The 19,168-nt window shown below is 43.8% G+C and overlaps 1 protein-coding gene across 2 annotated transcripts in view; it reads right to left on the bottom strand.

Annotated features, from left to right (window-relative positions):
* Positions 1–3,408: 3,408 nt before the first annotated feature.
* DDX50 (DExD-box helicase 50) overlaps positions 3,409–19,168 on the bottom strand; it is a 38,462-nt gene continuing 22,702 nt past the window's right edge. The window contains exons 9-15 of one of the 2 annotated variants that reach the window (XM_056113395.1): positions 18,572–18,733; positions 18,013–18,132; positions 17,250–17,323; positions 16,870–17,029; positions 9,167–9,301; positions 6,967–7,011; positions 3,409–3,910 (exon numbers count right to left, since the gene is read on the bottom strand). In XM_056113395.1, the coding sequence (XP_055969370.1) occupies positions 3,632–3,910; positions 6,967–7,011; positions 9,167–9,301; positions 16,870–17,029; positions 17,250–17,323; positions 18,013–18,132; positions 18,572–18,733 (975 nt within the window). In that variant the 3' untranslated portion in view covers positions 3,409–3,631. Of the gene's footprint in view, positions 3,911–6,966; positions 7,012–9,166; positions 9,302–16,869; positions 17,030–17,249; positions 17,324–18,012; positions 18,133–18,571; positions 18,734–19,168 lie in introns of those variants that run through there. The other variant, XM_056113396.1, reaches the window with a different exon arrangement.

Here is a 19,168-nt window from a genome sequence, read left to right as displayed (position 1 = left end):
CTCGCTGAGCGGCTTCGGCCCGGCAGGAAGGCGCCGCGGAGGTTCAGCTCTTCTCGGTTCCGATCGATCGCTTGCTCGTCGATTCTAACCCGAGGCCGGAGGGAGAACTGCACGGTCTGGGCACCCAGAGGACCTCCGGGACCCACCCGACCTGAGTCACAACCGGCAGAGAAGGAAATCGAACACCGGTCGCTTAAAAAGCGCCACCTTTTCAGTAGCCGAGAAGTTGCAGGGTTCTTTTACCACGGAGAAAGTTTTGTTTGGGGGCCACAGCCGGAGGGGATTAGGGGCCACTAGGCTCAGTGCTCTGGGCGAGCACGTGGTGCTGGAGCCTGCATGCAAAACTTGGCTCCAGCCTTCCGAACGCTCTCCTACCCAAGTCTGTGTCCTTGAGAATCATGTGGAAACCTCCCTCATGGAATGGGGGCGCACAAAAACATACAAGCAAATTGAGTATGGTCATGTGTGGGGTTTTTGTTTTTCTAGAGGGGCTTTGCATTTTGGGCCACACCCGGCGATGCTCAGGGGTTACTCCGGAATAACTCCTGGAAGTGCCCTCAAGGGGACCGTGTGGGATTCCTGGGATCAAACCCAGATTGGCTGCATGCAGGGCAAACGCCCTCCCTGCTGTGCTCAGGCCCTGGTCATTTGTTTTTACTGTATTTTAGTTTTTTTATGGGGGGGGGGGGATCTGGGGAGGAGGTTGCGAGAAATACTGGGCCACATCATACAGTGCTCTGGCTTTATTCCTAGCCCTGGGTTGCTCTGGGGGCTGCATTGTGCAAGGCAAGCACCTTAATTCCAGTCCTACCGGACATTTTTAACACTTTCTAAGGAAAGTTTTCAAGGGCAAAATGACTGAGGTTTCAGACCATTTTTGATATACACCGGGAGCTGTAACAATAGTACTGTGGGTAAGGGTGTCTGCCTTGCACGTGGCTGGCCCAGGTTCTATCTCTGGTATTCCATAAGGTCTGGAGTACCACCAGGAGTGGTTCCTGAGTGCAGAGCCTAGAGTAACCCAAGTACCACTGGATGTGGCCCAATGCCCCACTCTCATCACCACCACCAGATGTTTATGTAAATATGCACAGTACCTTAATTTATGCCAATACTTGACACCCTTGTTCATATCAAGACAGTGCCTGGTACAAATAGTCACAAGATGCTAATCGATCATAAAATGTCATATGGGGTGTAGGAATTCCTTGAAATAAATTTGCTTTATATGCCCAGGCAGAAAGGCAGTTATCGGAGAGATAGCTCAAAGGAATTGTGGAGTACACACTTTGTATGCAAGAGGCCAGGGACCAGTCCCCAGCATGGAATGGTTTACCCACCAAGCACTGCCAAAAGGGACCCCTAGAGCTCAGGGCTGGGAGTAGCAAGTGAGCACCTCTGAGTGTCAGCCAAAAAAAACAAAACCACTCTGCTAGTAAATGTGAAGTGGAGCAAACATGACTGCAGTCGTCTAGTTTATTTCAAAGGCCCTGTCCTTGCCTCAAAGCAGCTACAGTCTGCTTGATAAAACCACAGAAGATGACAGGATATTGCCCTATGTGATGTTGCTGTCAGTATGATACGGGGACATGTTTCTTATCACTAAATGTTTAAAGAAAGTTACTAATAAATCAAAAATTATCACTATATATACAGCACTGGAATTTCTTGGTAGCATATCCGCACATGGGCACAGGCTCAAATTTCCAAAAGGAAACATGTTTAAAAGATCCTTTTTGATTCAAAAGTGACCAAACTGCTGCTCTAGATTTAGTCATCTGTATGAAATTAATAGAAGAAATGGGTCTAATAAGAAAGTGAGGTTCTACTTGAATATTGTTTTTTCAAGACTAATGCTAAGATTCTGGGTAGTTTTGTCCCCCCCTTCCATTTGCTTCACAATTTTTTCACATTTTCAACAATGGATATTACTAATCTTAAAAAGAAATTTAAAGAATGGACATGGACAGAGATAACTTAGTGGGCACGGGTGTAACATCTGCAGGCAGTAAGCCTGAGTTTTATCCATAGTACCACAAAGAGCGACCCTTAGCCACTAAGCCAGGAGTATTCCCTAAGCACTGCTGGATGTGCCCTGTCCTGCAGAAAAATACATGGGGTTGTTTTGTAGGTACCAGAAATTGAACCTGGAGCTTCACACATGCAAGGCAAGCGCTCTCCTGTTGAACCTCATCCCCACACCAAGATTATGGTTTTTAAAGTCTACTTTTAGGATCCAGGAAAATAGCTCAAAGGGCTTGCAGAAGTTTCCCTCTTTGATTCCCAGCAGCACTGAGAGCTCCTCTGAGCATAGGAGTAGCACCTAAGCACTACTGGGTAAGCCAATGAAAACAAACACAACCACCAAACTACTAATAGCCTGCGGGGGTAGCTCAGTAGTAAAACATTTCTGTAAAGTCCTAGAGGTTGGGGATATGATTGGTAAAATATATGCCTTAAATGCCTGAGACCTGGATTAAATCCCTGCAAAAATACCCAAAAACACAAATTTTGAGAATAAAATGTCATTATAACATACTATCCCCAAAATATACAAAAAAGAAACAATGTGGATGGGAGAAAGACCATGGCAAGGTGCTTGATTTATATGCAGCTGACCCTGGTTAGATTCCCAGCACCATATATGATCCTTTGAGCATCACCAGGAATCACAGCAAAGCACAAAGCAAGGAACAGCGCACCGGTATAGCCCGACACAAAAAGGTGAAGCCATGAAGGAACTGTGCTCATCAAGGAGCAAGTGACAAATACCACCCAAAAGCTAAGTGAAAAATACCACCCAAAGTTGAGAACTGGGAGAGGATTTTGGTCTGCGCCTCCTCCTTCCAGAGCATATGAAAAACAAACTTGTCCGGATCTGTCCCACGTTCATTCCTTACTCCTCCACAGTCAGTAAAGAAGTCAACCTATAAAAGTGTACTCCTGGGGGCTGGAGTGATCGTACAGTGGGTTATGGCAATTGCCTTGCATGTGGCCAACGCGGGTCTGATTTCCAGCATCCCAGATAGTCCCCCGAGCATTTCCATGAGTAATTGCTCAGTGCAGAGCCAGGAGTAACCCCTGAGCATCTCCAAGTGTGAAAAAAGCAAAAAAAAAATAAGATAAAATAAATCCATCCTCTCCCCTAGAGGCATTTACCTTATCGTTTCCACTCTATTTCCTGAAACCCTTCATTGGCTGCCCAAAAAGGTCCATCTAGAGATAGTAAGACATGTAAGGCACTTGCAGTAGTCCCCAGTTTGATCCCCAGCATCCCATATGGTCCCCCAAGCACTACCAGGAGTGAGTGCAGAGCCAGGAGTAACCCCTGAGCACTACCCGTTGTGGCCCCAAACTCTACCCCCTAGATGAAAATAATAGTAAACCGAGAAAATTCTTAACACATAGTAAAAAGAGACAATAAAAGGCATTTTTTTTTATTCAAAGGTATAACTGGATAAGTAGATCTGTTTACAACCATTCTTGTGAAATACTTTTTAAAAAAATATGACCAACTTCTTTGCGAATAGCAGACACATACCTCAACTATGATGACCTAATTTTTGGTGTATAATGTACATGATTAGGCAGAAATAGGCAAGCTCACACTGGTAAATTAACTATCAAATACTCAGTCAAAACTTCGTTTGTGGCCCCCACTTCTTGATCGATTTCTGTTCCCACTTCGTCTTCTTCCATCTTGTCGACTTCCTGACCGACTCCCCTGTCGACTCTGTCTACCAGACCGGCCACTGGATCGACCACCTGACCGGCCAGACCGGCCAGAACGGCCACCTGACCAGCCACTTCTCTGTCTGGAATTAGAAGATACGTTTCCGTCATAATATTCTTCAATTTCAGGTAATTTGGCTGGCACTGATAGTATCCAGTCTGAATCATGCCACTCTGCCTGTTGGGCAGAATTTACAAAATTAATATAAATATAAAATACAAACCACATGCAAGCACTCGAGTATAGGAGACTATTATCCATTACAAATCAGACTTAAAAAGCCATCTATCCGATAAATTTAAAGTGTATGGAACAATGGGGATCGGAGTCGTAGTTCAGAGAACAGGGCGTTTGCCTAGCACAGGCAAGCCATGTTTGATCCCCGGCACCTCACTTGTTTCCCAAGACCACCAGGAATTGATCCCTGAGTGCAGACTCAGGAATAAGGCCTGAGCACTGCCAAGACCGACCCAAAAACAAAGCGTATGAAAAACTGAAAGCCAAAAAAAAAGACACATTTTTTAGTTTATTTTGGTTTGGGTGCAAACCCAGCAGTACTCGGGTTACCCCTGGCCGTGCTTGGGACCATATGGAATGATGGAGACTGAACCCAGGTCAGCCATGTGGAAGGCAAACACCCTGCCTGCTGCACTACTGGCCCAGCGCCCCCAGACATATTTAATGCTAAGGAGAAACTCCCAGGCCATTTTGAAACTTTAAATTCACAGTCAACCAACACATTCTGAAAGAATACTGGCCTCTTAAAAACAAAAGAAGTTGTTGGTTATAAATATTGCATTGTTTTTAGCAGGCATACTGACAGAAGCAGAAAGGGAAAAGCCGATGATTGAAAACTTGTCTCAGGGCTGGAACAACAGTAGGTAGGACATTGCCTTGCGCATGGCTGACCAGGTTGGATCCCTGACATTCCATATGGCCACCTAAGCAATGCCAGGAGTGATTCAAAATACAGAGCCAGGAGTAATCTCTGAGCATCACCAGGTGTGGCCCAAAACAAACAAAAAAAAACCCCAAAACAGGAAGGAAAGGAGAGCAATTTTTATTTCAGTTACTTTTTTTAATAGCCAAGTAATACAGAATCATTAAAATTAAGTAACGGCACAACTGACATAGCTGACATATTTTGAGCTATATATTCATTTTTGAAAAGATTTTAAAAATAGAGTAACTGGGGTAGGAGATATAGTACAGCAGGTAAGGCACTTGCCTTGCACACAGTCAACCCAATTTAAATCCCTGATACCCTTATGGTTCCCCAAACTCTGCCAGGAGCAATTCCTGAGCACAGAATCAGAAGTAAGCCCCAAGCATTACCAGGTGTGGCTCAAAAATCAAACTATATACATATAAATGTTTACAATAAAATAACAATGCTTAACATTTAAGAATACAGGATGCAGCACTCTTTACAATAGCCAGAATCTGGAAAAAACCTGAGTGCCCGAGAACAGATGACTGGTTAAAGAAACTTTGGTACATTTACACAATGGAGTACTATGTAGCTGTTAGAAAAGACACGAAATTTACATACAAGTCGTACTACATGGAAAGTATCATGTTAAGCAAAATGATTCAGAAAGAAAGGGATAGACATAGAAAGATTGCATTCATCTGGGGAACATAAAGTAACAAAATAGGAGACTAACACCCAAGAATGGTCGAGATTAGTACCAGGAATTTTACTCCATGGCTTGGAGGCCAACCACACAGACTAGAGAAAAGGGAGCTCAGATAAAGAAGGGAACACCAAATAAAGGTGTTGGGAGGATCCTCCCAGGATGGGAGAAGTATGCGGAAAATAGACTATAGATCAAACATGATTGATACTCAATGCCTCTTTTGCAAACCACAACACCCAATAAGAGAGAGAGAACAAAAGGGAATGCCCTGCCACAGAGGCAGGGTGGGATGGAGGGGATGGGGAGTGGGAGGGGTAATGGGATCCGTGGTGGTGGGAAATGGGCACTGGTGTAGGGATGGGTACTCAATCATTGTATAACTGAAACCCAAGCACCAAAATGTGTAAGTCTGCAACTGTACCTCATGATGTCTCACTTTAAAAAAAAAAAATACAGGAGAGGGGCTGGAGCGATAGCACAGTGGGTAGGGCATTTGCCTTGCATGTGGCCGACCCAGTTTCGATTCCCAGCATCCCATGTGGTCCCCAAACACTGCCAGGAGTAATTCCTGAGTACATGAGCCAGGAGTAACCTCTATGTATCACTGTGTGGGACCCAAAAAGAAAAAAAAAAAAAGAATACAAAAGAGTTGGGTTGGAGTGATAGCACAGCGGGTAGGGCGTTTGCCTTGCACACGGCTGACCTGGCTGACCCAGGTTCGATTCCTCCGCCCCTCTTGGAGAGCCCGGCAAGCTACCGAGAGTATCTCGCCCGCACAGCAAAGCCTGGCAAGCTAAGTGACATATTCAATATGCCAAACACAGTAACAACAAGTCTCACGACGGAGACGTAACTGGGCCCGCTCAAGCAAATCGATGTACAACGGAGGACAGTGACAGACAGCGAAAGGAGAGTGATGTGGCTTAGTGAGAGTGGAAGATGTGACTGAATGGCAGGGCACTTGTTTTTGCATATGCTCTACTACACAAAAGCACAAGCAGAAGGCACTTGGTCTGATCCCCGACACTCTGGTCCACTAAGCATCACCAGGAATGACCCAAGAACACTAGCCTGGAGTAACTCCCTCCCTCCCCTCCATTGCCAGATGTACCCCAAAAGGAAAAGGGGGGGAAAAAATTACAGGAGAAGAGGGAACCTGTGTTTGAAAACAGGTATGAAATAAAACTGGCCACAGCTGATAACTGTTAAAGGTGTATCAAGGCTACATAAAACTTCATTAGACAAATCTATTTTTGTTAAAAATCATTCATAATTTTAAAATGTTTCAAATTACAAAAGAGACTATATTTTGAAGAATTTTCCAGGGGCCAAAAAAATAAAAGAAGGTATAAGGCACTTGCCTTGCTTGCATCCCCAACAACCCTTTTGGTCCCCAGGGTCCAACCGAACATTTCTATGGCCCCTGAGTACAGAACCAGGAGTAAATTCTGAGCACAGCTGGAACCCACTTCCCCATGTCCTCCCTTCATAAAAAGAAATTTTTCATTCAGTTAGGCAGGATATATTGTGACTATGTTTTTATTTTTAATCCCTCATTTAGAGAATATGTAACAGATAAAAAATTTTAAATACCTGTAACTTTTCTGACTCAGTTGTGGGAACATCAAAGCAAACACCCTAAAAGTAAAATAAAAACATTTTTATTCAGATGCATGAGTGAATCTTTCCAATTTGCTGATAATTGCTGGTAATCTCATATTAATAAAAGATTAGGCATGCCCAATGATTTCAATAGTTAATACGTAGTTCAACAGCTAATATGTAATAATGGATAACACAAAATGGCTGCTTCCTGTGTTTCCTAAATCTCAAAATTAACTAAATACACTAGTTAAGAAGAACCTACTACTACTTGGGCCTGGGAAATGGCTCAAGGAGCCTAGCAGTATGCTTTAACATGCAGAAGCCTAGGTTTGACCCCTGGCACCTTACAGTACCTGGAGAACTCTCAAGTATGATCACCCCTGCCCCCCCCACACACAAAATTGTACTAACAATGCAGAGGATTCCTTAGAAAGTATCCAATGTACTATAATGTCCCATGTCCCTTTTAAAACGATCTCTTTCAAAATTTTTTGAAAATTTTAGTATATGTGTTGGAGAGGTAGTACAAGGGGTGGAAGTCCTTGTTTAGATGAAGCCGATCCTGATTCAATCCCCAGCACTACAGCATCCCGAGAATCACAGGAAGCAAACTCTGCACAAAAACTGTGAGTAACGGGAACAATGCTAGACGTGGCTCAAATCACCCCAAACCCCCAAGAAAACAAAATTTTAGTATATAAAGTTTCTCTTCCAAGATGGTCTTAGTTGGTCTTAGATGGTCTCTTCCTCTTTGGTCTTAGTTGCCAATAAACTGAAAGTTAATTTAACAATTAGTAAGAATATGGGGCTGGAGTGATAATATAGTGGGGAAGGCACTTGATTGCACACGGTCAACCTAAGTCTGACCCCCAGCACCCCGTATGTCCCCTGAGCCCACAAGGAGTGATTCCTCAGCACAGAGCCAAGAGTAAACCCTGAGCACCACCAGGTATGGCCCCAAAATAAAACAACAATTCAATAAAAATAATTTGGTTTAAAAATCAGTTATCGGGACCAAAAACTGTAGTACAGGAATTAGGAAACATTCCTTGCAAGCAGCTGACCAGGCAATGACCAGGCCAGGATTCAATCCCTGGTATCACATATGGTCCCCCAAACACTGCCAGGGGAAGGCCTGAGCATTGCTGAGTGTAACCAAAAAAAAATTAAATAAGTATCTGTTATGTTTTCCCTCTCCTTTACATTTTTCTGAATGTATACTTCTCACACTTGCCACAAATGTTTAAAGGAAACATGAGGGGCTGGACTGACATCACAGCAGGTAGGGCGTTTGCCTTGCATGCAGCCGACCCGGGTTCGATTCCCAGCATCCCATATGGTCCCCCGAACACCGCCAGGAGTAATTCCCGAGTGTAGAGCCAGGAGTAACCCCTGTGCATCGCCGGGTGTGACCCAAAAAGCAAAAATAAATAAATAAAAATAAAGGAAACATGAAAATTGAGAGATGATTATTTCCCAAAAAATGAGTTGATAAATTCTAAGTGAGACTGAACTCATGTAAGGGCCACATAGTACAGGTGTAAAGCATTTGCCTCAACTGTAGCAGATCCCAAACATATGGTCCCCTGAGCGCTGCCAGGAGGGATCAATGCACACAGAACCAGGACTAAGCCCTGAGCACCATCAGGTGTGGTTCATCTCCCACAAAAACAAAAACAAAAAAAAACCCTATGTAGTAAAGTTACACAAATATTCTCATAGCCATATGAAAAATTCAGTTAATCAAGATGAGAGTTTTAGGGTTCCCATTTCATATATATATATATCTGTATATATATATATGAAAAGTTTCTCATATATATTTATCTCTCCTTTTTAATTCACCTCACTGTCCTCATTAATAACTAAAAGCAGGCCAGGTAAAAACCAGTAGCGTGGTTTCTAAATTTCAGAGATGTTAATGATGACATGTATTTATCAAAGGTAGACACAAAAGAACTCAAAAGGTTGGTCTTAGGTAAGCAAACTATACAGAATGATGTACAGCTTTCTAGCAGAAGGGCTTGTTTAATGAAGTCCCTAAACTGAAAACCAGAAACAAACTACAGCAAAGAGAAGCTTGGCTTCGAGTATGGGGAAACATATCTTCATCTTTAAACGCGTCTACAGCAGTACATCGATCTACGAGATTCCCTCTGTGTGAGCCTTCCCGTCTAGAGAAACCCACCATGTTTCCTTTCAGGAGGCACATCCTGGTAATGTGGGACACAGCACCGCTACTCAGCTTCCTGTTAAGTTCTTTCCAAGCACAGCTGACGTCCTGTATTTCATCCTGGCTTTCCAAAGTCATGGTCACAAATCCCTTAAAGAATAAAAGTCACAATATGTGTATGTGTAGCAGCAAAAACAGAACAGATTACGACTCTACAGCTTTCGTGAGCGAATCCCAAACCGATGGAGTCAGCAGTTTAACACAATCACCAAAATATTAACTGGTTTGAAAGTTCTATTAACGGAAGGTGAATGTATCTAGAATGAAAATAACATTATTTTATGAACAGTTCTTACTATAAGAACTATAGAAATTCTTGCTCTAAGGACCATGTTTAGTTCTGACCATCTTGCTTGGACAGAGAATTACGCAAACTAGATCATCAGAGAAAAAAAACATTATAGCAGGGAATTAAGCAACACCAATGGAGCTCAAGTTAGCCTGTCAAGGAAAGAAAGGACATAAATCTATTAAATTCTTGTAAGAATGCACTGAGCACTGTCCTCCCATCGTTCATCGATTTGCTCGAGCGGGCCCAGTAACACCTCCATCGGGAGACTTGTTGTTACTATGTCTGGCATATCCAATACGTCACGGGGAGCTTGCTAGGCTTTGCCGCGCGGGTTAGATATTCTCGGTAGCTTGCCGGGCGCTCCGAGAGGGGCGGAGGAATCGAAACCAGGTTGGTCGGTCAGCCTCATGCAGGGCAAACGCCCTACCCACTGCTATTGCTCCAGCCCCTTGTATAAATAGTACCTAAATAATATTCATTCTGTAAAATCTCTCAGCACTAAAGTGTCCTTTCTCATGGAAATTACACTGCAGAGCATGAGTGTGGAGACAACTGAAGGATGACAGGCAGCAAACAAACAAGCAAAGGAATAGGATTTCAGAGAGCAATGAGCACATTGAAGAATAATAGCATGCCAGATCAATAGTACAGCAGATAGGTGCTTCCCCTGCACATGACCAACCTCAGTTCAATCCCCAGTGTCCCATACAGTTCCCTGTGTTCCGCCAGGAATAAGCCCTGAGCTCCACTGATGTGGCCAAAAAAAGAAAAAAGTATCTCTTTACACTTATTTTTACTGTGGTGGGAGTCAGCACACCCGATGAGTCCAGGGCCCTTCCTCAACATATTTTGCTATTTCATTTGATTTGGGTTCACACCAGCTGTGGTCAGGGACTACTTCTCACTCAGTGCTTCAGGGCTGCTCCCAGCAGTGCTCAGGGGACCATATTGTGTCAAGATTTGAACCTGGGCCTCACATATGCAAAGCATATGCTCAGCCTATTGAACTCTTTACAGCCTCTTGACATTTGCTTTATTTTGCTTTTTTTGGGGGGGAGGGTCACACCTGGTGATGCTCAGGGGTTACTCCTGGCTCTGCACTCAGAAATTACTCCTGGCAGTGCTCAGGGGACCTATATGGGATGTTGGGGACCGAACCCAGCAGGTAGGCTGCGTGCAAGGCAAATGCCCTACCCGCTATATTATCATTGCAGCCCCTCTTAACATTTTCTTATGGAGTATTTAGGGATTCTAGTTGGCAGCTTTCAATGCTCTGAATAGCCTGGGGTCATAAAATTTCTGCGTAAGTGAATGGGGTGCCCCCGGGATATTCTGTCTCAGGGAGAGCGCCATTAAAGCAACAGCTGCCAGTGGATGGAGTCACCAGGTTTTTTTTTGGTTTTTTTTTTTTAATTTTTATTAGTGACAAACCAAGAGGTCCAGTTGTAGACTTACAAATTTTTGTGCTTGGGTTTCAGTTCATGATCGTTCATGAACGATCGGTTTGAGGCCCTTCATGTTCCCGGAGCGAAGAGATGCCATTGGGCTACATTAGCACGCGACAGGGACAAATGGAGACGTTACTGGTGCCCGCTCGAGCAAATCGACGACTAACGGGAAGTTAAGTGATTAAGTGATTAAGTGTGGGTTTCAGTTATACAATAATCGAGTACCCATCCCTCCACCAGTGCCCATTCTCCACCACCACTGATCCCAGTATCCCTCCCACTCCCCATCCTCCCCATCCCACCCTGCCTCTGTGGCGGGGCATTCCCCCTTGTTCTCTCTCTCTTCTTTTGGGTCCTGTGGTTTGCAAGAGAGGCATTGAGTGGCAATCATGTTCGTTCCACAGTCCACTCTCAGCACGGATCTCCCATCCTGGGAGGATCCTCCCAACACCCTTTATTTGGTGCTCCCTTCTCTATCTGAGCTGCTTTTTTCCCTAGCGTGTGCGGCTACCCGCCAAACCATGGAGTAAACCTCCTGGTACTTATCTAAGCTTTTCTTGGGTCTCCTATTTTGTTACTTTATGTTCCCCAGATGAATGCAATCTATGTCTGTTCCTCTATTTCGGTGGAGTCACCAGTTTTGGATGCTATAGATTGCAGCAGCATAAAATAAATAAAGTACTGATAGCACAGCGGTAGGGCACTTGCTTTGCGCACGGCCGGCCAGGCCGAGCCAGGCTCGGTTCCTCTGCCCCTCTCGGAGAGCCCAGCAAGCTACCGAGAGTATCTCGCCCGCACGGCAGAACCTGGCAAGCTCCCCGTGACGTATTCGATATGCCAAGCACAGTAACAAGTCTCACGATAGAGACGTTACTGGGCCCACTTGAGCAAATCGATGAACAACGGGAGGAAAGTGCTACGGTGCAACAGACTGCAGCAGAGATTTAATGTGTCTTAACAGAGCTCTTCGTGTCCAACTTGGCACCACCACAGAGCACGGTCCCGAAGTTGGGGGGTGTCCTGGGTTCTCACCATGGGTACCCAAAACCACCTGTGAGGCAGCCCCGCCACCATTTCTTCCTCAGACCAGTCCATACCACCTGAAGCATATTACGGAGAAAAACCTCCCTGAGCGCCACCTGTGTGGAGACCCAGGAGGGGGCCGTGAGCCATCTGGTCGGTCAGGCTCTGCTGGGCTGGGACTGCAACCTGCACAGAGTGCCAGGGACTTGAACAGCAGCAGCCCTGGCCCTGATCATGGTTCCTGCCGGCGCCACTGCTGCTGCTGCCTCTGCGGCCCAGGGAACAGGGTACTACCAGCAACCTGAAGGTGCCTTCAGGCTACCATTTTGATACTCCAAAATGACCTGTACCTCTGGCCAGACTCCAAGAACTAGAGACAAAGTTTCCTGAGAAAAGAGCTGGGTATGTGGGAGCCACATCCAACAAACCACCTCCAGCTCATCGATCGGCCTTGCTTCAGAGACCCATAAATAAATCTCGAAAGAGATCGAAAGCCACAGCTAATCTCGAACCCACAAAAGGGTAAACAGACCAGAGTCGACTGGAGGGAAGCAGGTAAGCCTGGACTGCCCAAAGAGAGCCCCGGCAGCCATCTTCTACAATTAAAAAATGCCACCATGATCCCAGCTGGACTCCACCATCTCAGGATGGACCTAACCAAGATATTCAACTGCTGAAAATTTGGATATGGGGTTTTGTGACTGAAATCTGCAGGCTTTCTTGGAGTCAGGATAAGCTACCACCTCCCTGTATGTACTTCCGGAAGCCCCAGCAGTCATTTCTACACCCCAAAGCCGCCACCAGTTAAAAAAAGTTACTCCAGCTGTGCTTTCCTGATAAGAATACTTAACGCCCTGAACAAACAAAATGACCTCTTAGTACCTGTATTGCAAACCATAATGCACAAAAGGAGAGAGAGAAAGAAGAAAAGTGCCTCCATAAAGTTAGGTGGGTTGAGGGGGAGGTTGGGAGGATAACAGGGAAACCGGGGACATTGGGAGTGGAAAATTTTCACTGCTGGAGGGATGGATGGTGGAAATTGTATGACTGAAATCCAATAATGAATAGCTTTGTGATGATCTATCTCATGGCGATTCAATTAAAATAAATAAAGTATTGTTTACTCATGATATCTGAAAACCTCTTTAATATTAAAAAGAAGAAGTATTATTTAAGGTCAGGGATATATCTCAGTGGATGTACTCCCAAAACCATACGACAGTATTGTTAGGAACCAGGAAGATGGCCCAAAAGGCTGGAGTGTATTCTTTGCATGTGTGAACCGCAGATTCAATCCTTAGCACTGATGATCCCCTGAGTACCAATAGGAGCAGCCCCGAGCATCAAGTCAGGAGCAGCCCTTAAAAACCTCCAGGTGTGGCGCTATCAAACAAATTTTAAAAAGTATTATTTAAGTGCTGGGGATGTGACTCAGAATTAAGGCCTCGCATTTGTGAAGCCCCGGGTTCAATGCCAGTACTATATATATGTGCATTTATAAATATATTTAAAATATTTGTGTATTTTTTTTAAAGAAAAGTTTCATATGGCTTAAATCAGTCTTTAGAATTCAACTAAAAGCCTGGGACCCCAAAATCATCATCCAGTTAAAAATTTTACTCCAAGGGCTAGAGTTGCTTGTGCATTGCCAGGTATCACCCAAAAAGGAAAAAAAAAAAATTTACTTCAGGGGCCGGAGCGATAGTACCTTGAACGCGGCCGACCTGGGTTCGATTCCCAGCATCCCATATGGTCCACCCAGCACTGCCAGGAGTAATTCCTGAGTGCAAAGCCAGGAGTAACCCCTGTGCATTGCCGGGTGTAACCCAAAAGTTAAAAACAAACAAACAAAAAAACAATAAAAATTTACCTCCAGCTCTAGCACGCTATTTAAAATTTTAGAATTCCTGGAGCGCGTACACATCATCTCATACTTCATGCCACTGATATACCAAGAGTAGTACATGACATTTGATGGGGTATAAGGTAGAAGGTAACCGATGTTGATGAAGATTCAACCTATAACATGCAACAACACGCCAGTGACCACTTATACAGGCACTTAATGGCTCCAAGGTGAGATACAACAACTTTCACATACTTTCCTTTAAGGAAACCCTTTCGGGTCATTTTTAGTCGGTCATTCATAACAAGCAATACAAAATAAATTATTTACATCTGCCTTTGGGGCAGGCTTGGCTGGTGGAAGGAAAATTTGAAATAATGGTGGTGGGAAGGTGAAATGGTGGTGGGATTGGTGCTGAAACACTGAATGTGTGAAGACAAAGTCGGCAAAACCCTCCATGGCATTGACGCTACTGGGATCTTCAAAGATGCCACGCCACTGGCCGAGCAAGTGAAAACAGAGACAGACAAATGGGACTATCTTAAACTAAGAAGCTTCTGCACCTCAAAAGAAACAGTGACCAAAATACAAAGACAGTCTACAGAATGGGAAAGGATATTGGCCGAATACATATCTGACAAGGGGTTGATATCAAGGATATACAAAATACTGGTTAAACTCCACAAGAAGAAAACATCCAACCCCATCCAAAAATGGGGCAATGAAATGAACAGAAACTTTCTCAAAGAAGAAATCTGAATGGCAAAAAAGCACATGAGAAAATGCTCTACATCATTAATCATCAGGGAGATGCAGATCAAAACCACAATGAGATACCATCTCACACCTCAGAGACTGGCCCACATTCAAAAGAACAAAAGCAACCGATGCTGGCGTGGATGTGGCGAGAAAGGGACACTCCTTCACTGCTGGTGGGAATGTCGACTAGTTCAGCCCTTTTGGAAAACAGTATGGACGTTTCTCAAAAAATTAGAAATTGAGCTCCCATTTGACCCAGCGATACCACTCCTGGGAATATACCCCAGAGAGGCAAAAATGTGTAGTCGAAGTGACATCTGCACTTGTTTGTTCATTGCAGCACTCTTTACAATAGCCAGAAACTGGAAGAAACCTGAATGCCCAAGAACAAATGACTGGTTAAAGAAACTTTGGTACATCTACACAATGGAGTACTATGTAGCTGTTAGAAAAGATGAAGTCATGAAATTTACATTCAAGTGGTACTACATGGAAAGTATCATGCTAAGCAAAATGAGTCAGAAAGAGAGGGAGAGACATAGAAAGATTGCATTCATCTGGGGAACACAAAGTAACAAAATAGAAGACTAACACCCAAGAATAGCCGAGATCAGTACCAGGAGGATTACTCCATGGCTTAGCGGCCAGCCGAGCATTCTAGGGGAAAGGGCAGCTCAGAGAGAGAAGGGAGCACCAAATAAAGGGTGTTTGGAGGATCCTCCCAGGAGGGGAGATGCATATCGAAAGTAGACTATGGACTGAACATGTTTGCCACTCAATGCCTCTTTTGCAGACCACAACACTCAAAAGGAGAGAGAGAACAAAGGGGAGTGCCCTGCCACAGAGACAGGGTGAGATGGGGGGATAGGGGTGGGAGGGATATTGGGATCCATGGTAGTGGAAAATGGGCACTGGTGGAGGGATGAGTACACGATCTGAAACCCAAGCACAAAAATGTGTAAATCTACAACTGTACCTCATGGTGTTTCACTAATTAAAAAAAAAAAAGTAATACTGAATATAATAAATTATTGCGAACAACTTTACAAAAATAAAATTAACGGGGCTGGAGTGATAACATGGCGGGTAGGGCATTTGCCTTGCATGTAGCCGACCCGGGTCACATTTTTACATTTTTTCTCAGATTTCTACCTTATCAGAGGTATCCCGGGTTAGATTCCCAGCATCCCATATGGTCCCCCGAGCACTGCCAGGAGTAATTCCTGAGCGCATGAGCCATGACTAACCCCTGTGCATTGCTGGGTGCGACCCAAAAAGCAAAAGAATAAAAAACACAAGAAAAGAAAAATACTCAGAGCTTAAGTATATAACCAAACAGATTACTAAACAAATTACTTAAGTAAAATATACCTTTATGATAAAAACATGTCAGTTTCTACCTGTCAGTGATCCAACTAGGCATTACTAGTACCGGAACAATATACCTTCTGATGTGATGCAGCTAACACCTAAACGAAGCAACACTTTATTTTTTGAGAGGGTTTTGGGCCACACATGGTGTTGGTCAGGCTTATTCTAGACTCTGCGTTAAGGGGGCACTCCTGGTAGTGCTTGGGGATCATATGAGGTGCTGGAGATTTAAATCAATTTTGACTACATATAAGGCAGATGTCTTCTCATCCTCTCTGGTCCCCTAAAAAAATTCTTGCAGGAGCTAGAGAAATGGTACAGTGAGTAGGATGCTTACCTTGCATTGAGTCAACCTGGTACTCCATATGGTATGGTCTGCCTATCGCATCCCTACCCCTAGCCTTCCCAGGAGTGACCCCTGAGCAGAGAGAAAGGAATAAGCCCTGAGCACTGCTGAATGTACATCAAAATTTTAAAAATCTTGCCAGGGGCCAGAGTGATAGCAGCAAGTAAAGCAATTTACCTTGCACTCAATCAACCCATGTTCCAACAAAAATAAGTGAAAAATGAAAACGGTCCAGAGATGTTGCTCAGTAGCAGAGCAAACTTCTTCCATGCAAAAAGGCCTGGGTCTGCACCAAAGAGACAGATCCAGGATTAGCCTCCACAACTTCCTTCACCTGGAGTGATCACCAAGCACAAAGCTAGTAGAAACCTCTGAGCACTGCTGCTGGATGGGGCATACACAGACAATCCTTACTTTGTATGCACTCCGTTAACTGCAATCTATTTCTCAATCTGCATGGTTCCATGGCAACTTACAAAATGAAGAACAGGTACTAATTAACACAAAGCACTGGGCAAATGAAGATTTCCCACTTTTCTCTCCTCAATTTTACATTTTTCCTCAGATTTCTACCTTATCAGAGGTAATCAAAGATCGTGGTTCGAAACTTGATGCGCCAGAGATGTGGGCTAATGCTGCGGCCAGTGCATCCACCGCCCCTTTCTCTTCAATCAGTCTCTGAGCTGATGGTCGGAAAAAATCAACAGCAGCATAAGAAACAGAAGCCAGAGACCTATGGTTTAAAAATAGTAAATTTTCTTGGTCAACATAAAGAGAAAAAATTAAAAAGAATAAATGGGAAAACACAGTATAGTAAGGTTACACATTTTAATATAACTAAATATCTGCTGGTAAACTGGTGATTAAATTTTTTGGTATTTGTACTAGGAGAGCTTATAGACGAACAGCCTCATACAAAAGAAAAAATCATTCAGCAAGGTCAGAAAGCATACCTGATGGCATCCATGCTTTTAGATTTAACTAAATCCATTGTAGAAGGAACACCTACACGTTTAAAAGTAATTCCCTGAAAATGAAAGAATTACATTAAAGAAAAATGGAAGTCTTTGTAATTAATTCCTATATTAATAGTTTTTTGAATTTCCATTTCTTGGTTTTAATTGCCAAGCTCTAAGGGATCAAAAAGATTTTTTTCCTAATCAATCACCAATTACAAATTACAAAAAGTTTTTAAAAAAGTTTAATTGCCCCTGCATTTCTCTTGCAAAACAAAGTGGATTCAAAGAAAAAAATACTCTTTACATATCAACTTCTCCCTTAATACCTCATCTTCTGTTACAAATAATATAAAAACACATGGAAAGAAAAACCAAAAAATTGGAATTACAAGAATGTGAATTTCTACTGTATAATCACTCAATAAAATGTGATGACTACTGTATCATCACTCAAAAAAATCTAGCAAACGCCCTACCCACTGTACTATCGCTCCGGCCCCTAAAGAGGTGTTAAAATCACAACACAATTCTGATTTTAGTATCAGGGAAGAAATTCAAGAGAAAAATGAGTATATTGGTTCTTCTGTATTAAAACAAAACCTCACAACTAATATAAATTTAGCTCTCCACATGCTTTATATCCAAATGCAGCTTAAACTGAGAAAATAAAAATCTATTTGTATGAATAAAAATAAAAAGAGCTCTTTCCTAAGGAGCTCTTTAGATAGCGAGTTTGAAATAATTTAACTTTACTTACTGCTTTTTGTTCCACGTATCTTAGTTGACCTCTTTCTCGTGGCTGATAAAAACATACGCAAATCCCTGTCCGGCCAGCTCTGCCTGTGCGTCCGGAGCGATGAATATAGGACTCAACATCCTAAAAAGAAGAAAGGAAATTTTTAACACCACACTAACAAAATAATGGCGAAGAGGAGGAAAAGATGACTTATTTTCAACATCCAAAGCATCTACATAACTGCTACTTTATTTACTGGGCTGGAGCAATAGCACAGCGGGTAGGGCGTCTGCCTTGCACTCGGCTCCACCCGGGTTCGATTCCTCCGTCCCTCTCAGAGAGCCCAGCAAGCTACCGAGAGTATCCCGCCTACATGGCAGAGCCTAGCAAGCTCCCCGTGGAGTATTCCATATGCCAGAAACAGTAACCAGTCTCTCAACAGAGACGTTAGTGGTGTCTGCTTGAGCAAACTGATGAACAACGGGAGGACGGTGCTACAGTGCTGCTTTATTTATTCTATAAATAAAACAGCGATTATATCGCTTCCTTTACTCTCCCCAAACCAGTTCTCATTCCCTACCTGTGGAGGAGCACTCTGAATCACCAGATCGACCTCAGGAATGTCCAAGCCACGAGCAGCTACATTTGTTGCCACCAAAACTTTAAAACTACCTTCTCTGAAGCCTTTCAGCGTGATTTCTCGTTGAGATTGTGCGATATCTCCATGTAAACACTGAGCATTCTATTCCCAAAAAAAGGGGGGGTAAGGGGTAAATGCAGTGTACAGATCATACTTTCAATTGATAGCACAATAATAAGCCATATAGTCTAAGCCTTTTTAAAATTTTAATCTTCCCAGTTTTCACTATGATGTCTACAACTTTTCAATAACACAAACATTACTAAAATATGTAGCAAGCCCCGTGAGCGGCTCTCCGGCACAGCCATGGACCCAAGGTCACACAGACCTAATTAGGAGCCCAGCAGCTTTTGGCAGAAATGTGAATGGACTATGCATTAAGGTACGGTGTCATGCGCACCAGTCACCGCGCACCAGTCACCGCCCACCGCCCTCCCCTCCATCCCCCCCCCCCCCCCCGCAGGGAGGAAAAAGGTGTCTGTCTGTTCTGCCTCCCACCCCTCACCCCCACCCCCACCCCCACCCCCACCCCCTCTG

Source organism: Sorex fumeus, unplaced genomic scaffold, assembly GCF_029834395.1.
Source record: "Sorex fumeus unplaced genomic scaffold, SorFum_2.1 ptg000020l, whole genome shotgun sequence".
Classification (NCBI taxonomy): Eukaryota; Metazoa; Chordata; class Mammalia; order Eulipotyphla; family Soricidae; genus Sorex; species Sorex fumeus.
The sequence above is the reverse complement of the archived record's forward strand: the minus strand, read 5'-3'. Positions and strand labels throughout refer to the sequence as shown.